A 17,690-nucleotide genomic window follows, 5' to 3' on the forward strand; every position below is an offset into this window, starting at 1 on the left:
ATGCTTTTAAACTGTGGTGTTGGAGAAGACTCTTGAGAGCCCCTTGGACTGCAAGGAGATCCAACCAGTCCAACCTAAAGGAGTTCAGTCCTGGGTGTTCATCAGAAGGACTGATGCTGAAGCTGAAACTCCAATACTTTGGCCACCTCATGCGATGAGTTGACTCACTGGAAAAGACTCTGAAGCTGGAAGGGATTAGGGGCAGGAGGAGAAGGGGACGATAGAGGACAAGATGGTTGGAGGGCATCACCAACTGAATGGACGTGAGTTTGAATAAACTCCGGGAGTTAGTGATGGGCACGGCGTGCTGCAGTCCATGGGGTCGCAAAGAGTTGGACATGACTGAGCGACTGAACGGAACTGCTGATTACCCTGAGAAGATTTTAGTATTCAGTTATGGCAAACTCTCCCCACTGATTGTATTTTACTCTGAGCGGTTTCGTTTTACCCTCCCTCCCTTCCGCCCCCCTCTCTCCTTCACTCCTTCCATTCTGTTACAAACTCTGCTGCTGCTGCTAAGTCACTTCAGTCGTGTCCGACTCTGTGCGACCCCATAGATGGAAGCCCACCAGGCTCCCCCGTCCCTGGGATTCTCCAGGCAAGAACACTGGAGTGGGTTGCCATTTCCTTCTCCAATGTGTGAAAGTGAAAAGGGAAAGTGAAGTCGCTCAGTCGTATCCGACCCTTAGCGACCCCACGGAATGCAGCCTACCAGGCTCCTCCATCCATGGGATTTTCTAGGCAATAGTACTGGAGTGGCTTGCCATTGCCTTCTCCGACAAACTCTGCAGTAAGGGCTTTATGGAGGTGAGCAGAGAAGGTTGTCAAATGATAAAATCGGATTAAGTTAGTAAAGAAAGAGCGTCAACTTAACAAAGATAAGACATATCACCACTTAATGAAGTACTTCTATCATATTTCTACTGTATTATTATTCAGATATTTAATCTATAAATTGTTTGGGAACCTAAATTATCTAGGTAATTATTTGGATAGTCTACTGTATTTGCAAATACAGTCACTAAAGGAGACTTTAAAGTAGATTTATCCCAAAAATGTAGAGAATACATGCATTACAAAACTGACTATTTAATTTATTCATGGAGATAAACATACATTTACTATGTGTTATTGGGGCATAACCAAGAAAGCAAAGGACAATCAGAAACTTCTGGAATGCTAGAAGGTGTTTTCACCTTCATTTAAAAATTAAGATTTTAAACGTTTCTAAAACCAATATATGTATCACCGACTCTGTGGACATGAGTTTGAGTGAACTCAGGGAGTTGGTGATAGATAGGGAGGCCTGGCGTGCTGTGATTCATGGGGTCGCAGAGAGTCGGACACAACTGAGCAACTGAACTGAACTGAACTGAAAACCAATATATAAATGAGGTTTGATGTAAAGTGAGGAAAACTTTTACCTCAAGCTCTTCTTAGTAGTTTGCATTAATTTAAGAAAAGCACTTTAAAAGATTACATCTATCATTATAATAAAAATATTTATTATAAAAATTATCACATTTCTCTGTACATGACCTAGACACAAAAACACAATTTATACATTAATAATTTAAGTGGGCCTGAACATTCAGTTTCCATCCACTAGGATCCTAAAGCTCTTCCACAGATTTCACAAATACCAACATGGACTATTTCTGTTTTATAGAGCTCCATTCACACATTTGATGTTACTGAGATACCAACATTTCTTTTTCTCTAGTGTCTTAAAGATAGTTCACAGTATTTGGGTTAACTATTAATCAACTGCTTTAATTCTTTTGGTAAACACAAATATTTACATGCAAAAATGTTTAGATTTTTGAAAAGTCGAATATTCTATTGCAAATAGTTGTATATAGTCAATATATGCATGAGCCAGAGTCCCACAGTCAAGAAAGTCACCTCCAGGACTTCTGATGATAAAATCTGAAATCCACAGCAAATTGTTTGAGCCTTCTGTGGCCACTACCAGAAGCACCACAATACTCGGCCATGAGAAAATTAAACACAAATGTTAAATCCAATATACAGATGGTACTGATTATTTTACAAAACAGAAAATGCTAGCAGTTTTTTTTTTTTAAATATTCCGGTTTCACAGAAGAGTTTATTATCTCGTAAAAGCCTATTATCTTGTAAGAGTGAAAAAACCACTGAAAGAAGCCATACTGTTTTGAAAAACACCAGTTCATCCTCTTGTCAGTAATTTATCCATGATAATATGGGTCATTTCTTGAAATAATTTATGGGGAATATAGCAAGATGCTTGCCTTCTGCTTCCCTCCCTCCTCCTTTTCCATCTTTCTTCTTTCCTTCCTTCTTCCCTTTTGTTTCTTCATTTCTTCTCTGAGAGGAATGTGCTAGACTGCCCTGTCCACCTGCACATTCCACCTGAACTCCCGCAAAGTGCCATACACATTACAGCTTTCATGCATTAGCTCTCATTCACAACAATTTACAAATGAAAGCACCCATCCATGGCATTAAAACCTCTTACCTGCAGGCTATTTGTTAAAAATACTCCAGGAAGTATTTAAATTCCAATGTTCTTGAACCATTTGTTAATTACAAATTTTTATCAAATGTTAATGGTGGAGTGTGGAGAACATAATTAAATATATAAAAATATATATATCTTTATGCCTAGAAAATAGATGCCTTTGGATTACCACCACTGCAGGGTGGAGAACAGCCCTTCCTACTGAGTTAGATTCTGAATGCCTGATTTCTTTCCCTAATACTGGTTTTCCCTATCTACCTCTGTTTCATTTATAAGCAAAGAAAGGTGAGGTTTTGCTATCACTTTGGCAATTCTTCTCCCCCTCCAACTGCCAACATCCAGAATTCAGTGCACATTTTAAATTCAACCAAGACATATGCAATAAGTGCTCACCTCTTATTTGAGGTGAAAACAGGAAAAGCAACATAGTAAAGGCACTGGATTTATCAGAAGGGGCTTTCTGCCAAGTTTTCACATAGACCCAGGCCTTGGCTGCAACTTTGAATAAAGCATGTTGGCTCATTTGTCCTCATTCAAAGTAAATGTTATTTTAGTCATTGACTTTTCACCTCTAGAATGCATAGATATTTATGAAATATATGTTTACATACATTTCTAATCATACAGTATAAAATAAACCCTCATCCTTTGAGTGGCAGGAAAGTATTGCCGTAAATACCAATATCTGATGCCATCAATCAATGGCCTTAAGTATCAGTTGGTTGAAACTGCTAGCCTTCATCTTCCCTTCTCACTCATTCCCCTTTTCATTGATAAAGAGATGGTAAACAGGCTTATTCCTTCTTCAGGATTTGATACAAACTCATGATTATTCTAAGTTAGGGGAATAAAGAGCTGGCCAGCCATTAGGCCCGTGGTCCTGCACTGTCCTTGCCTGGGTCACAGAAAGGCGCTCTCTTCCCTTCACATCAGTGTTCGGATCAAGGAGTTTTGTTGCTGTTTGTTTTTGAGGAAACAAGAGTTCACTGGCAGACATTCAGGAAGCAGCACTCGCACAGACCCACTTTGATCCCTTAAAGTGTCCGCGAGTCCCTCCTCACACAGCCACTTTTTCCTTTGCCAGATTCTTTGGTTCCTTGCTTGGGATACACCAGTCTCCAGCCCCGCTGATCGTCTGATAATGTTTGAAGGCTGATTTGTTAAAGACTGGGAGTTTTTCTATGGACTCAGAAGACAGAGCCTGAAAGAGGGAAAAATCAAACCAGAGAAATTATTCATTGCGTAATTTGTACCCAAAGTGATTGTTCAAAAGAAACTCAGAGGTAAGCATTCAAACATTCAAATACATTCTTTTAATTAATTTAGTAATAAAAGCACACCAAGAGTCCATGGTATGATAGGCACTGTATGAAAGAAAATTGAAACATAAATATTATCTATACCCTGTAGGGGCTGAAACAGTATATATAACAATTACAAATTAGGAGGGCAAGAGGAGAAGAGGGAGGCAGAGGATGAGATGGTTAGATAGCATCCACTGACACAGTGGACATGAGTTTGAGCAAACTCTGGGAGATAAGTGAAGGACAGGGAAGCCTGGCGTGCTGCAGTCCATGGTGTCGCAAAGAGCCAGACAAGACTTAGTACTGAACAACAAAATAAATTAGGGAACAGTATTTGAGTTCAATAGTTACATATACCCCTTATCTGGATATTGCTAGAGTCATAGAGTTGAATAAAAATAGACAAATAGGTTTTCCAGGCAAAACATCTGTATATGTAATAAAGTGAGAGTCCTAACCTGATACTATTGATCTATTAAAGTCTGATACTGTAGATCTATAATACATTAATCTTTCTCAATACATTGAAGACATTTCTACTGTTTAAGAAATGAATACATTAACTATTTCAGGTGTCCTAAGACCATGTAGTAAATAATTCCCTTGCACAAAGCAGGAGCCTGGAAGCTTAATGTTTTAGTTGCTAATGACTGTGAATGTATTTTCATTTGAACTAGTTGGCAAATGATTAACCAGAATCAGGACAGTGACCTTAACAAATAAATTGAGGCTTTATCAGAAATGGAAAAAACGTGTACTGAGTTTTAAAGTTTAAACAGGAAGTGCCAGGCACCCCATTGACAGCTTCTTAGCGGTCAGCTTTCCTCCCCCTGGATTTCTAATAAGGTCAGCTTAAGGTCTTGAGCATCTTGTCTTCTAGGCTGAAACATTATTAGCATATATGCATTTCTCACAAGCCTAAGTAAAACAAAACTATAGCTATTCTCACAGATGTCAAGCTGCCTTGAATAATTCACATGTGCATCTCCTCACTCAGAAACTACTGCGCTTCTTGGGAAGCCATTTTGCCTTACTTCCTTTTTGGCATATTACCATACTAAATATTAATCAATATATTTACACATACCAAACAGAAAATATAATGGCTTGTGGTCAATATTTGTGCTAACTCAGTTTGGGGTATTCACCATAGACCATAGAACTCAGAAGCAATCTTTTCAGAAATATGATTTTTTTCAATATTGGATTTAAAGGATACCTTTAAGTAGATGATAGCATCAGTTCCATATCCTGGCAAAGAGTAGAGATTTAGATCTCCTTGAAAGTACTTGGCATAGAGACGAGAAATCGGCAAGCCGTAACCAAAACCAGCCTGGAAAGGAAAGATCAGTTACTGACAAAGAAGTGAACACAATCATAGAAATACAAAATATACTCCCTGATACTGATATCTTAGAACTTAGACACATATCTCCTGCTTCCAATCAGAAACCCCTCGGATAACTGTTTCTTAATTGGCTTTATCATTCCTTCTCACATCCCCAATGCCCAGTTGAACTAAACTGATTAACTTGCCTAAATACATCCTTGTAATCCTTGCTCTACAGTTAGAACTAGGTGGCTGGGATGAACTTAGCCATTTAACTGGTCTTACCAGCGGAGCATTCCGGGAATTATCCATCACAGGCGTTGGTGCGGTGGAGTACGTGTAACTGAAGAGACGGTCAATGACTCTCAGGGGAACACCACCTCCTCTGTCTGAAATCTTAAACAAACAAGTCATCAGAGCTATGTGCTGAAAACAATGTGTATCTGTCTATACAAAAATGTCTTGTCTTCACCTGGCATACATGACTTTGATCTGTAGCTCAAAGCAGAGAGCTTTATTATTATTGACTCCTTTTTGAAAATTCTCTCAAGAAGGACTCAAAAGAAAAAACAGAATAGTTACCTTAATTGTAAGATCTTCTTTCCCCAAGACAACAATCACCTCAATTGGTGTCAGGGAAGGCCAGTTTTCCTGGTGTTCAACTGTGGCCCTCATTGCATTCTAAAGAAAACAAAACCACAAGGAATTCAATGGCAGAAGGATGAGGGACAATAAATAATTGTTTTTATGTTTAAAGTGAAAGCACAGAGGGTAATTCAAAGTTCTTATTTTACTTTTTTAAGTTAGGAGTAAAATAGCTCTGTGAATAGCCATTTATGAATGTGTCATACAGGATGTAGAATGAAAAATATTCATTTATCATGTAATATAGCTCTTGGGAGTAATGTCTAATGGAAAAACAATTCTGCTAGCTGTCAAATTCTTATTTGTAAGCTTAATTTAAATGTAGAAATTGGTTTTTATAGTCCATTTCCTGGCTCTCTCTTTTCTGACTTTCCATTACATTTTACATCTCAGCACCAAAGACTATTACATAACAAATAAATAGTGAATCATTGAACCAATTTATTGGCTTTTATACAATTTGATGGGAAAATGCTGTTACTATGTAAAAGGATAGTAAATAATTCTAAATTAAATTTCAATTTGCGTTTGATTATCATCTTAACTTTTACCAACGATGACAAAGTAACTGTTATGAGTTGAACCATTCAATTTAAAAGTAAATCAAATCAACAAAAAACGTGTCTTTGTCCTTTAACAGAAAGAAACCCAAATAAGTTTTCAGACAGCTAGATGAATTTCATACAAAGTTTGGTTTATTTTACCCATTTTTCTCCTACCTGTCTGTTAGGTTATCTGCTTTCTGGTTTCTATATAACAATGTTGAGTTCTAATCATTAGCTGAAGTGAAGTAAAATAGATCAGATGTTTGTAGTACAATCAATACCTCATTGCACTAGTATTAGAATAAGTTAGGAAATAGTGGGTTCTCTGAGTTATATCAGAGGCAGATTTCACATTTATTTTTTTTTTAATAAGGCTTCCTCCTCTCCAGTCCAAGGGACTCAGGAACCATCACAAAGCTTCAAGTGTTTTTCTATCTTTTGGTGTAGGAGAGAGTTTTAGTGTGGGCTTAGATCCTGGGACAGGATTTGATCCTTAATACCTGACTATCGCACACCTATAACTACCACATCCTCTAAAAGCTTGTTAGAAATGCAAATTCTCAGGTCCAGGGTATCGGAATCTCTGAGATAGGCAGAAGAATCCATATTTAACAAGGCTTCTGGTGATTGTAATGCACACTGAAGTCTGAGAAACACTATCCTACTGTTTGGGCTACCCAGGTGGCTCTAGTGGTAAAGAACCTGCCTACCGATGCAGGAGATGCCAGAGACGCAGGTTCGATCCTTGAATTGGGAAGATCCCTTGGAGGAGGGCATGGCAACCCACTCCAGTATTCTGGCCTGTAGAATCCCATGGACAGAGGAGCCTGCTGGGCTACAGTCCATCAAGTCACAAAGTCGGACACGACTGAAGTGACTTAGCACAGATGCACCGTACTGTCCTGCTATGAAAAGTGTGGCCCGTGGACCAGCAGCATCAACTGTTAGCTTATTGGAAATTCGGAATCTCAGGCCCAACCCCAGACCCACAGAATCTGAATTTTAACAAAACTCCCAGGTGATGCACACTCACATTAAAGTAGATCGCTGAGGGAGCTGACTGTCCTCCGACTATATTCTAGTCATAGACTGGGGCCCTGCCACCTCCAGTAATTCTGGAGTTGGACCGGCCGTGGGGGTGGAGGTAAACAGGCCTTGGTCACTGAAACATTCACCCCATGACCTTCCTTAATGGATGCATGAATAGCTAGTGCTTTGTTGGACACCTTAAATATAATGGGAACAGGAAGCAGTGTGACGCAGTGGGCCATATTGTACATTCTCAAATACGTGTTGATGCTGCGAGGAACTGCACGCACCCTTTCAAACACTAACTGTAGCTTCTTTCTGTTAGAACACAGAAGCATGCTTGGGAGCAGAGAGTGAGGCTCCTGCTTAGTAGAGGATGATAAGTGAAATAAAAATGTAACCAGTGAACTTTTTTTAAAAAATGCAATTATTGTGAAGTGTCTTACCTTGAATAATTCAAAGAGCATATGATGAAGGTGAGATGGAACATACACAATATGAATCGGTTGGCCTGGAAATTTTACTAGAAAAAAATTAAGCTCATTTAGAATTGGGAAACAAATATTTCATTAAAATATATTTGCATATCTGTTTGATTAATATTTTAGATTTGAACAGAATTGGGATACTCCCCACCCTCCTCTAAAATCCTACCTTAGAATCTTCCCTTTCAAACAGTAAACACAGCTGGCTTATTTTCAAAATGCTATTACAGTTGATTCTTAGTGCTCTATGATTTAATTTTTGCATTTCTGTACAAATACATAAAGCCAGATAAATGTAAAATGAGGGTGCTCTAAATTAGATTACATGGATTAGTTATTTCTACTTTCAAAACTTTTATACTGAACACTTGCAGAGTTAAAATTATATGCATTTTAAGAAATAAGAAAAATAAATGTAAAAGTCTACAATAACATCAAAATTGACACTGCTGCTGCTGCTGCTGCTAAGTCACTTCAGTCGTGTCTGACTCTGTGTGACCCCATAGACGGAAGCCCACCAGGCTCCCCCGTCCCTGGGATTCTCCAGGCAAGAACACTGGAGTGGGTTGCCATTTCCTTCTCCAATGTGTGAAAGTGAAGTCGCTCAGTCATGTCTGACTCGTAGTGACCCCATGGACTGCAGCCTACCAGGCTCCTCCATCTATGGGATTTTCTAGGCGAGAGTACTGGAGTGGCTTTCCATTGCCTTCTCTGAAAATTGATGCTAGCTACATGTAATTTCATACATATAATTTTAATTATATGTATATATAAATGTATAATTTCATACATATAATTTTAATGCATGGGAAAATGACATATCTGATTATTCTTGATTTTTGTGAATTAAACATAAAATCCCATAGGCTAAATATGCTTAAATTTCACCAAGAAGCTACAGAAAACAGAAACAAAAACCTCATAATACTCTGAAAAGAAAAATAAAAGTATTATTCTTCAGTGTTTCAGGCCTTGGCAAAGTGAAGACAAGGTCTGGCACAATTTCCTCTTTATTTTAGCAAACAGTTCAAGCAGTTTATCTGTAAGTATTATGCAACATTTCGGTTAATGCTGAGAAATATTTTTCAGTCCACTCCTACTTTTAGTTTAGCCATGAATTCCATTTCCCTTTCCCAAATCCATGAGCTAGGGTACTCTTAATTTGAGCAACTTGATTTAAATTCTCTCCACCAAGAAATATTGTTCCTGTATAATGATTACTTGAAAAAGATGTTTACTTTGAGTAGCAAGGAGAAGGTTATTCCAATTTAAGTGTATGGTCTTGCTTTGAGAAGCAACTATGGGATAAGATAAAAATAGTGCATTGCACTCATCCTGTAATGACTTCAGGCAGTGTGGGAAGCCCTTCTGAAGTATGTTCTGCTTCCAAAACATGGTGTATACTTACATGAAAAAAAATTTTTTTTAATTTTTGGTAAAAATACTTAACATGAGATATACCTTAAATATTTAACTATACAATACAGTGTTGTTAACTATAAGAGTGGTGCTGTAGAGCAGATCTCTAGAACTTACTCATCTTGCATAACTGAAACTTTATACCTACTGAATAGCAGCTCCTCATTTTCCCTCTTCAGCTTCTGGCAACCACCATTCAACTCTCCACTTCTATGAGCTTGACTATTTTTGATACCTTATGTAAGTGCAGGCACATAGTATTTGTCCTTCTGTGACTGGCTTCTTTCTTATAGTACAATTTAAAGTATTTTTGTTTTCAGGTCTGATAAGTAGCTTCCTTAGGAATATATCTCCACTACCAAGTGGTCTCTCCTACTCTGCCTGCCTTATCACCACATTCTGAAGTTAGCAATCTTTCTTTGATCTAAGATACTGGAACTTAGCTGCTGTCCTAAATCCTACATTATCTGTTCAAACCATTCTTCTTTATGAATTGTCTTTAGCAACTGAATATACTCAATTGGAACTTTCCAGTTGAGATAAAGAGAGCCTTGGCTTAAAAAAAAAAAATAGTGTAAAAATCCTAGGCAAGTTCAGAAGGGAAAAAAGGAACACAGAAATTGCTTTGTATTTACAGGAAGAAATCATACTGGGAGAACACTGAATTTTCTACAGATTAAAATATATCTAATTTATAACTTACCATTCACTTGTGTTAGCTTTAATTCTGGAGATGTTAAATAATACTGATCACAAAGCATCTTGGAACACTCAAAGGCATCTGGAATGGAAGTGTGTTTTTCATAATGATTAAATGAATTTATGCCAAGTAAAATTTTCACGTGATCATCAGTGTATACACTACCTTTAATCTAAAATATTCATTAGAGTTCAGGTTTGTGTATATTAAAAATACCTTTTTAATATTTTATTGAAATAAATGAAGACAATGTTTAAGTTATAGCTATTGCTATAGGAATATGTGCACGTCAAAGATCAAATACAATATATGAGAATATGGCACACTAGCTACTGATGTTTGGATTTTTTATAATGAATATTTAACCACCTGACTCTCAAAAGTAAAGGACCTTCACTACAGAATTTATAAAAACATAAAAGGAACACTCTGAATATGAATTCATTCAGAGTCACCTCAACTGACTAGAGAGTGTACATTTCAGACAGTGTACATTACTATCAATCAGATAGTGTACATTTTCAATAAGGGAAATGCAGAAACCTGCAAATTACCTTGGACCACTGCTGCCACATCACAGTTTGGATCAATGCTTCCAATGAGGCTTGGGTTTCCTGTCTGTAAGTCACTAAATATAAGGACTGTTGAAAAATAAAAACAAAGAACATCATTATAAAAATCAGGATAGTAATGATTAGAACTACCACTGAGAAAGAATGTGACCCCCCCAAACAGTGAAGTATCTAGTGAGAGTACAGCTTATATTCTCCACCCAGCTCTACACATATCATGACTATCGTCAGGAACTAACTTACTGTGCTGGTTCATCAGCATCCGGGTAGAAATACGATTCATGTAAAATCGATCCAAGAAATACTGAAGGTTTTGATTGGTGACTGGGTCAGCTGTACAGGCATCTTTATATTCTAGGATTCCTTGTGCCATTGTAGGAATTACGTCATGGTGTCTATTTCGAACTTTGATGAGAGTATCTACAAAACTAAGCCAAAATACATTTATGGTTAATAGAGGTTCAAGTACGTTTCATTAATTTATATTTCTTAGATTACTTCAAAGAAGGTTGAAGATTTTTTCAAGTACCCATCTATACAAATCAAATGATAAAATGTTTGGATGAAGCTTTATTTAGATTCTCACTACAGATTCTTTGACTACAGTAGAGGAGATAGTTTCATAAACAGATTTATTTTGCTTTTAGTTTGCATGTGTGAATACCAGCTCTGTGACTGGTGTTTTCATTCTAGTTGTTCACTAAGGCTTCTCTTTTAAAAAATAATAATTAAAAAAATAAATCAGATTGGAGATGGCTCTAAAATGCCATTGTGAAAGAAACTTCAAATTTCTTGTCAGATTGAGAAAAGAATCTTATAGCTAGAAACTGTCAGATACTCTGAAAGAAAATGTTTACTCTCCAGTGACACTGTCATGCATTAGTATTATGTGATAGGAAGTCCTTCTACAAATCTGATCATCATACTAAATTTATAATAAAAATAGATTTCCTTTTTCAAAACATCCTCTACGTGTTTCATTCTCAGAATCATGTTCAATGCCATTGTTCTCTATTACTTTTAAAAAACCAGCAAGCCAAAACTTGTCATTTGTAAGTGGGTAGTTATTTATTATTCAGGAAAATACTATAAATTATCCTCTAAGTTAGTTCTAAAAGATAATATGATGTTTATAATCAAAGTTTTAGACACTTGTCCTAATGCATAACACTTACTCTGATAATGTCTTTTGGTCCTCTGGGCTTTTCTCATGGAATTCCACCAACTCCATCAGGCTCTGCATATACCTACAAAGCAACAGGTGTGCTTTAAGTTTTAAAATTGAATAGTCAGTTACAGGTGGCTGAAAATAGATTGCTTCTTTCAAAAGATTTGAAGACAGAAAGTATATTTAAAATGAAAAGTTTCTTCCAAGACATTTGGAAAACATTATGTCTTAGAAAAAAGAAAACAGTTTAACCCTCAATTTAATAACTCAAAATTTTAACTATCCTAGATCACTAGTCAGTTTTCTGTTTTGTTTGTCAAGAGTCAAATCATTTTGCTAGCAAATAGCAAAATCATTTAGAAACAACTTTTACAGAAGGGCTTCATACTTTTTTCCTACTGCATTCATAGGAGAGTAGAAGTCTTGAAAGCATCAGTAAATACTAGGGATTGAGTCTGTGTTTCAGATTGCAACTGTTTAATGACTGTATAATACATATATTCCTTAAATCAATAAAGAAAGAGCTGTGCAGAAGGTGGGTTAGGGTGAAGGTCTGGTGTATATCTGCCTCAGTGCATAACCTGGTAATGTTCTCTGAAAATTTGTTGCTTTGGGTTATCTACTCTCCCTAACTCAGAATTTATTTTCAAAAAGAAATAATAACTGAACTGAGTGCTGGCTATGGACCAGGTACTGTTCTCAGTGCCTTTTAAATGGATTACTTCAGTTAATTGAACCCAAATATCCCTTTGAGGCATCATCTTTATTCTCCTCCAAAATAGATGGGGGGATTGAGGCCTAGAGATAATAGAGATATTAACCAAGGATTTTTATGACTAAGAAGGGACAGAGCGGGGATTTGAATCCAGAGGCTGCTTCATTAGTTGGTTTGTAAGCAACAAAGATGAGTGAGTGAAAGTCACTCGGTCATGTCTGACTCTTTGTGACCCAATGGACTGTACAGTCCATGGAATTCTCCAGGCCACAATACTGGAGTGGGTAGCCTTTCCCTTCTCCAGGGGATCTTCCCAACCCAGGGATCAAACCCAGGTCTCCCGCATTGCAGGCAGGTTCTTTACCAGCTGAGCCACCGAGGAAACCCAAGAATACTGGAGTGGGTAGCCTATCCCTTCTCCAGGGGATCTACCCGACCCAGGAATTGAACCAGGGTCTCCTGCGCTGCAGGCGGAATCTTTACCAACTGAGCTATGAGGGAAGCCCCCATCTTTGATGTCTTCTTTTTTTTTTTAACTCAGAATACTCCCAAATTTTTAATTCTAGCCAGACTCTCCACTTAGTTTCTTAATGGTATAGCCAATGCCAGCAAGACATTTTAGGCCCTCTCTAAATGGTAGTCATTCTGTATCTATTTATAGGATACGATCCTTTCTGCAATATCAAACTCTTTTATGATTTAAAACACAAATATGGTAACTGTAGATGATTTTTCATATTTTCTTCTAGAGGTCAAAATTATATTGTGAAAATATCTACTTTATCAGGTTTATAGCTTTATAACTGCCCTTAGGATAACTTACCCTAGATTAATAGAAAATTCTTTACATCTTGCTAAGTAGTTAAAGTTCAGACCACCTGTTTTCCAATTAAGATTTTAATACATTGTAAGAATTCATACTCAGATAACTGTTTTAAAACTAGAGACTGTTTCAGAATGGTTCACCACTTACCAGCTCTTAACTAATTGCACTGAAGAGGTATTTACTAGTCGGTCAGGGAGTATATAAATTTCCTTCAGGATGTTGGCTAGCCTCACAGGCAACTCTTGTCGCAAAAATGCAAAAGAGGTTCTTTCACATGCGTTTTCGGAACCTGCAATAAACAACATTTATTTTTTTCAAAAACATGTACCTAAATTATATATTTGGGTAGCATTAACTATCCACACACACATAAATTACACAATTTTATTTCACCCTCAGCAGTAAGCATCGACTTATTCATTAGTAAGCATCTTCTTTATCATCTTTTTCTTTCTTTTAGAAAAAGTGACCAAATATGAGAATTACTGTTTTCTCTTTTTGATGAGGATTCATTTCCAAGAAGTAATAATATCCCAAGGCTCTTAGTATTTCTAAAAGAGTGCAGGATTCAATCCAACTACAAGGTCGAGAAGACAACATCATTCAGAGTTCTAGATAGGAAGCTGGATTAAGGAGATTGGGGTGGGGGTGGGGGAGGGGTGGGGAGGAGGATGTCCTGATGTTTACAGACTACTGATAAATAATAATATATTTAAATCCTTGAAATTTTCTTTATAAGATCTTTCTGCCGAAAGTTTGCAAATATTTTCAGCAGTAATGCAAATATAGAGAAAACGATAAAGGTAAAGAAACAACGAAATTTGTTAGGACTACAGAGAGATGAACCCTGTGGAGGGTGGCTAGAGGTTAAAATAGCAACTAGTTCAAGCCTACTTAAGAATACAAGGAATCTTCTCCAAGAAGTAATATGCGATGAAGGAGGGGATAACGTTTCCTCTTTAGGGAAAAAGGGAGGTTTCATTATTGTTAAATGATAACTGGAGGCAAAAAGTCTTTTGACTGAAAGCTTAGGACAGAAGGAGGAGGGTGAGCTCAGACTATCCGGCAGGCATCAGCGGGGCTGCAAGTGGCCTTGACCTGCAGGCACAGACTGTCAGAAAGGAGGCAGATCTAAGAAAGCCAAAGCGTGCTGGCGTCGAGGCTCCAGGGTTCCGCAGGAGAGCGGACCACGAGTCCTCCCTCTACCGGGTCTGCAAGCGGAGGCAGCTCCCCAGACCCTCCCGGGCCCCACGTCCCCGCTCACCGAAGTCCAGCAGCTGCTTCATGGACAGCGGGGACGGGCTGTAGCGCGAGAAATGCTCGACCTCGCGGGGGATCAGGGTGCCGGCGCTGCGCATCACGAAGCGTGCCGCCTTCATCTTGATGCCCACAGTCCCGGGCCGGAGTTGGGGCTGCTCTGCGGGGCGAAGGCTGACCTGGGACGCAGAAGGCGCGGGACGCGGCCGCGCGGGAAGAGCAGGTGGGCCCCGGCCTGGGCTGAGGTTCCGGGGAGGGGGGCTTCGCGGCTGAGCAGTCGGCCAGTGAGTCTGCGGAGCCGTAGGCGGCGTGAGACTCGGGTTCGTGTCCTGTCAGCTCCCGTCGCCTCCCGAGGTTTTATTTGTTTCCCTGCACGTCCCCCCACTCCCCCAGCCCGCCCCAGAGGGGAGGAGTCCCGGGGACTTGGAGAGCTTCCCGGCCTTGGGGCTGCGCCAGTCGGCTCAGATGAAGAACTTTGGGTCCCGCCTCCAGGGCGCGGGGCCTGGCCCCCAGAGGCTGTCAGGTGGAAGGGGACAGCAGGAAGCCCAGGCGGACGTCAGGCGGTGCGGGGGCTCAAGATCAGACCCTTGGGACAGGACCCCGGAGAGCGCGGGCTGGCGGCCAGCCCAGACCCGTCCTTGTTTACCAGAGACGGCTGTCTCAATGTCACGCATTCCTGGCCAGAAACTATTTCCAAGAATCTGCGTTCGGAGACGTCATTGGTCCTCGCTCAGAGCGGGCCTTTTACAGTAGCGAATCAGCTTTATCCAAAAGTATGGGCTGCTCTGCTATTGGACAGCGACGGGAATCAACAGCCTGGAGTTCTTCCGGCGTTGTCTCCCTCAGTGAATGGCACAGGTCGGGAACTGAAAGTTCCTTTTGCTGGAACTTGAGGAACAGACCAAAGAACGGGTTATTTTTCCTTGTGGCGATAAAACAAGCCATCAGTCTGTTTCCTTCCAGTAATACATTCCTTCCATTAGGCTTAACTCTTTTAATTAAAAACAAGATTCAAAAGGGATTAACTTGTCAATTGGACTCACTTTCACCCCTTTCCATCAAAGACTTTGCCACTCTGTCCTTCTGTATGAAATGTCCTTTATCCAAATCTGTCTAAGACGTTATTTTATACCAGTAAATGTCCAGCACAACCTATGTGCTATAAGGTATCTTCCCGGATTGCTTCTCCTCACTCCTTCTTCCAAATATGGCTTTTCTCACTTATGACATTATATTGTAGCTATTTATTTTCTTATATTTTCCCCTTTCTGAACCCTCTGCCCTACAAGAGATCAGGCTTGGGACCATGTCTGAAGACTCTTTCTGAGTCCTACTTTGCTTTGATGCTACTCAAGTTCAGTTATGGAAACTTGGGGCAAGTTCCACATTGCATCTCCACTTGGAGATAAGTTTTGATACCACTATGATTTATGTCTTTGCATTCTGAATCCTTTTTTACATAATTGCATAGATCTATGAAACAACAACAGCAACAAAAATGGTCAAGAAGTCCAAAGACTAAATAAAACTTCTCTGATGAAGCAAGTAAATTTAAGGTAAAAAAAATCCCTTCTTTTTACTTTAATACATCCTACAAACAGAAGTGCTTTTCTCACCCTGTGTATGGGATCTGGAATAGGCAAAGTATTTCAAAGAATTCTGCTATTTAATTTGCAGAGAAAAAGCAATGGAAATGGTGTTCATTACAAGCAGGTTTAATTTAGGAGAGCCCCATTGAGCACTTAACCTGGCTTACCCTGCAGGACTCCCATATGTATGGTGGGGTGATTAAAGATCACATGAAGTCATATGATGTTCACAGAGATGGCTAAGGGCTAAATGTGAACTGAGGTCATCACACTTGTGTGTGCATGTTATCCCATCCGATAATATCTACCAGGCTGTTCTCACAGTACATTACATTCTTCCCTGTCATTTCTCTATGACAGGAACAGTTGTTTATTGACAACATCCATGGTAACTAGGCTGGAGTAGACAGGTCAAGTTGTGTACCCAGTTGGATAAGATACCATGTATTACCGTGATTAGAATGTGACCTGGAAAGAGAGCTGCATTTATATTCTTGGGCTGATCTCAGAACTTGGAGGTGATCCAGTTGCTATAACAGTAAAGGAAAGGGAATTATTGAGGAGCAATGGGTATGGACAGATCTGCTCATTCATTTGAGTAAAGGTAAACCATCAGAGGACTATTAGCTGATTTGGTGTTAATAGGCAGGGAGGAGTACCAGAGCTTCCCCCTTATACCCTGTGCTGAACACATCCTCGCTGCTTAAGGCAACTGATTCCTGCAATTTTCAAGAGCACACTTATTTTCAGGAGCACACTTATTTTCAGGAGCATCAAATGAATTCTTTCTAGCCTAGCAAAATCTAATAACACAGGACCTGTGATTGAGCTTCAAGAATGCAAGTCGCAGACTTTCTGGAGGAGGTGACACATCTGAGTTATAAAGGTAGAACAGAAGTTCATGGGTGGACAAAGAGGAAAAGTGTTGGGACAATGTGGGGAGGAAATGAAAAGAGTAATTTCATTGGCAAAATCTCTAGGCTCTGTCAAATCTGAGAAGGAAGAATTAAAAAGCAGTTCTCTGAACTTCTAAGCCTGTGCTACTGGGAGGGGTGATTCAACAATAGAAGGAAGAAGTGAAAAAGGTCAGGAAGAAAGGTTGGCTGAGGAGAAGGGAACACAAGCGGTGAGTTTGGGAACACTTCAAGTTCAGGAGAAGTCACTGGGGAAACAGTCGCAGTTGCAATTACTGGTGAAGGGAAGATAGAACTCAAAGGCTGTTGAGCCATTGCTGAGAAGTGACAATGAATGGGTGAAAGTCTCTCCCTGCTTTCTTTACACAAGGCTTCCGTCAACAGTCGCCTACAGCCATGTCTCACTTTTCTCCCATGCACATTACTTCCTTCTGGAGTAGTCCTTGGTTTCATTCTCAGCCTCCCTACACTTACCAAAGTCAAAACCCTCCCTTCACTAAAGCAGCACCAAAGCAAAAGAATTCTTTTCCTTCTTTTTCGGCAGGATCTCCAATGTTATAAAAACAAATGAATCCTGAAGGTAGCACATCTTGACTTTCCTTGGGGAAGCAAGAATTTTTGCCTCAGTTCCAAATACAGGCTTACAGTTAATTTCCTCCCCCCACCAGAAATTTTTCAACTGTGTTTAA

General features: G+C 39.3%; 1 protein-coding gene across 1 annotated transcript; it reads right to left on the reverse strand.

Moving 5' to 3' along the window:
• Window positions 1–1,708: 1,708 nt before the first annotated feature.
• Window positions 1,709–14,866, reverse strand: PDK4 (pyruvate dehydrogenase kinase 4). Its single transcript, XM_055420461.2, has 11 exons — window positions 14,506–14,866; window positions 13,389–13,530; window positions 11,708–11,779; window positions 10,776–10,960; window positions 10,515–10,601; window positions 9,964–10,041; window positions 7,803–7,879; window positions 5,720–5,818; window positions 5,423–5,533; window positions 5,027–5,140; window positions 1,709–3,704 (listed from the first exon to the last, which is right to left on the reverse strand). Exons 1-11 carry the CDS (start codon window positions 14,618–14,620, stop codon window positions 3,561–3,563), a joined length of 1,224 nt encoding a protein of 407 aa, XP_055276436.1. The 5' UTR covers window positions 14,621–14,866; the 3' UTR covers window positions 1,709–3,560.
• Between the last annotated feature and the right edge of the window lie 2,824 nt (window positions 14,867–17,690).

The sequence above is a fragment of the Moschus berezovskii genome, chromosome 3, assembly GCF_049115385.1.
Source record: "Moschus berezovskii isolate FMDL1 chromosome 3, NW_MosBer_1.0, whole genome shotgun sequence".
Taxonomy (NCBI): domain Eukaryota; kingdom Metazoa; phylum Chordata; class Mammalia; order Artiodactyla; family Moschidae; genus Moschus; species Moschus berezovskii.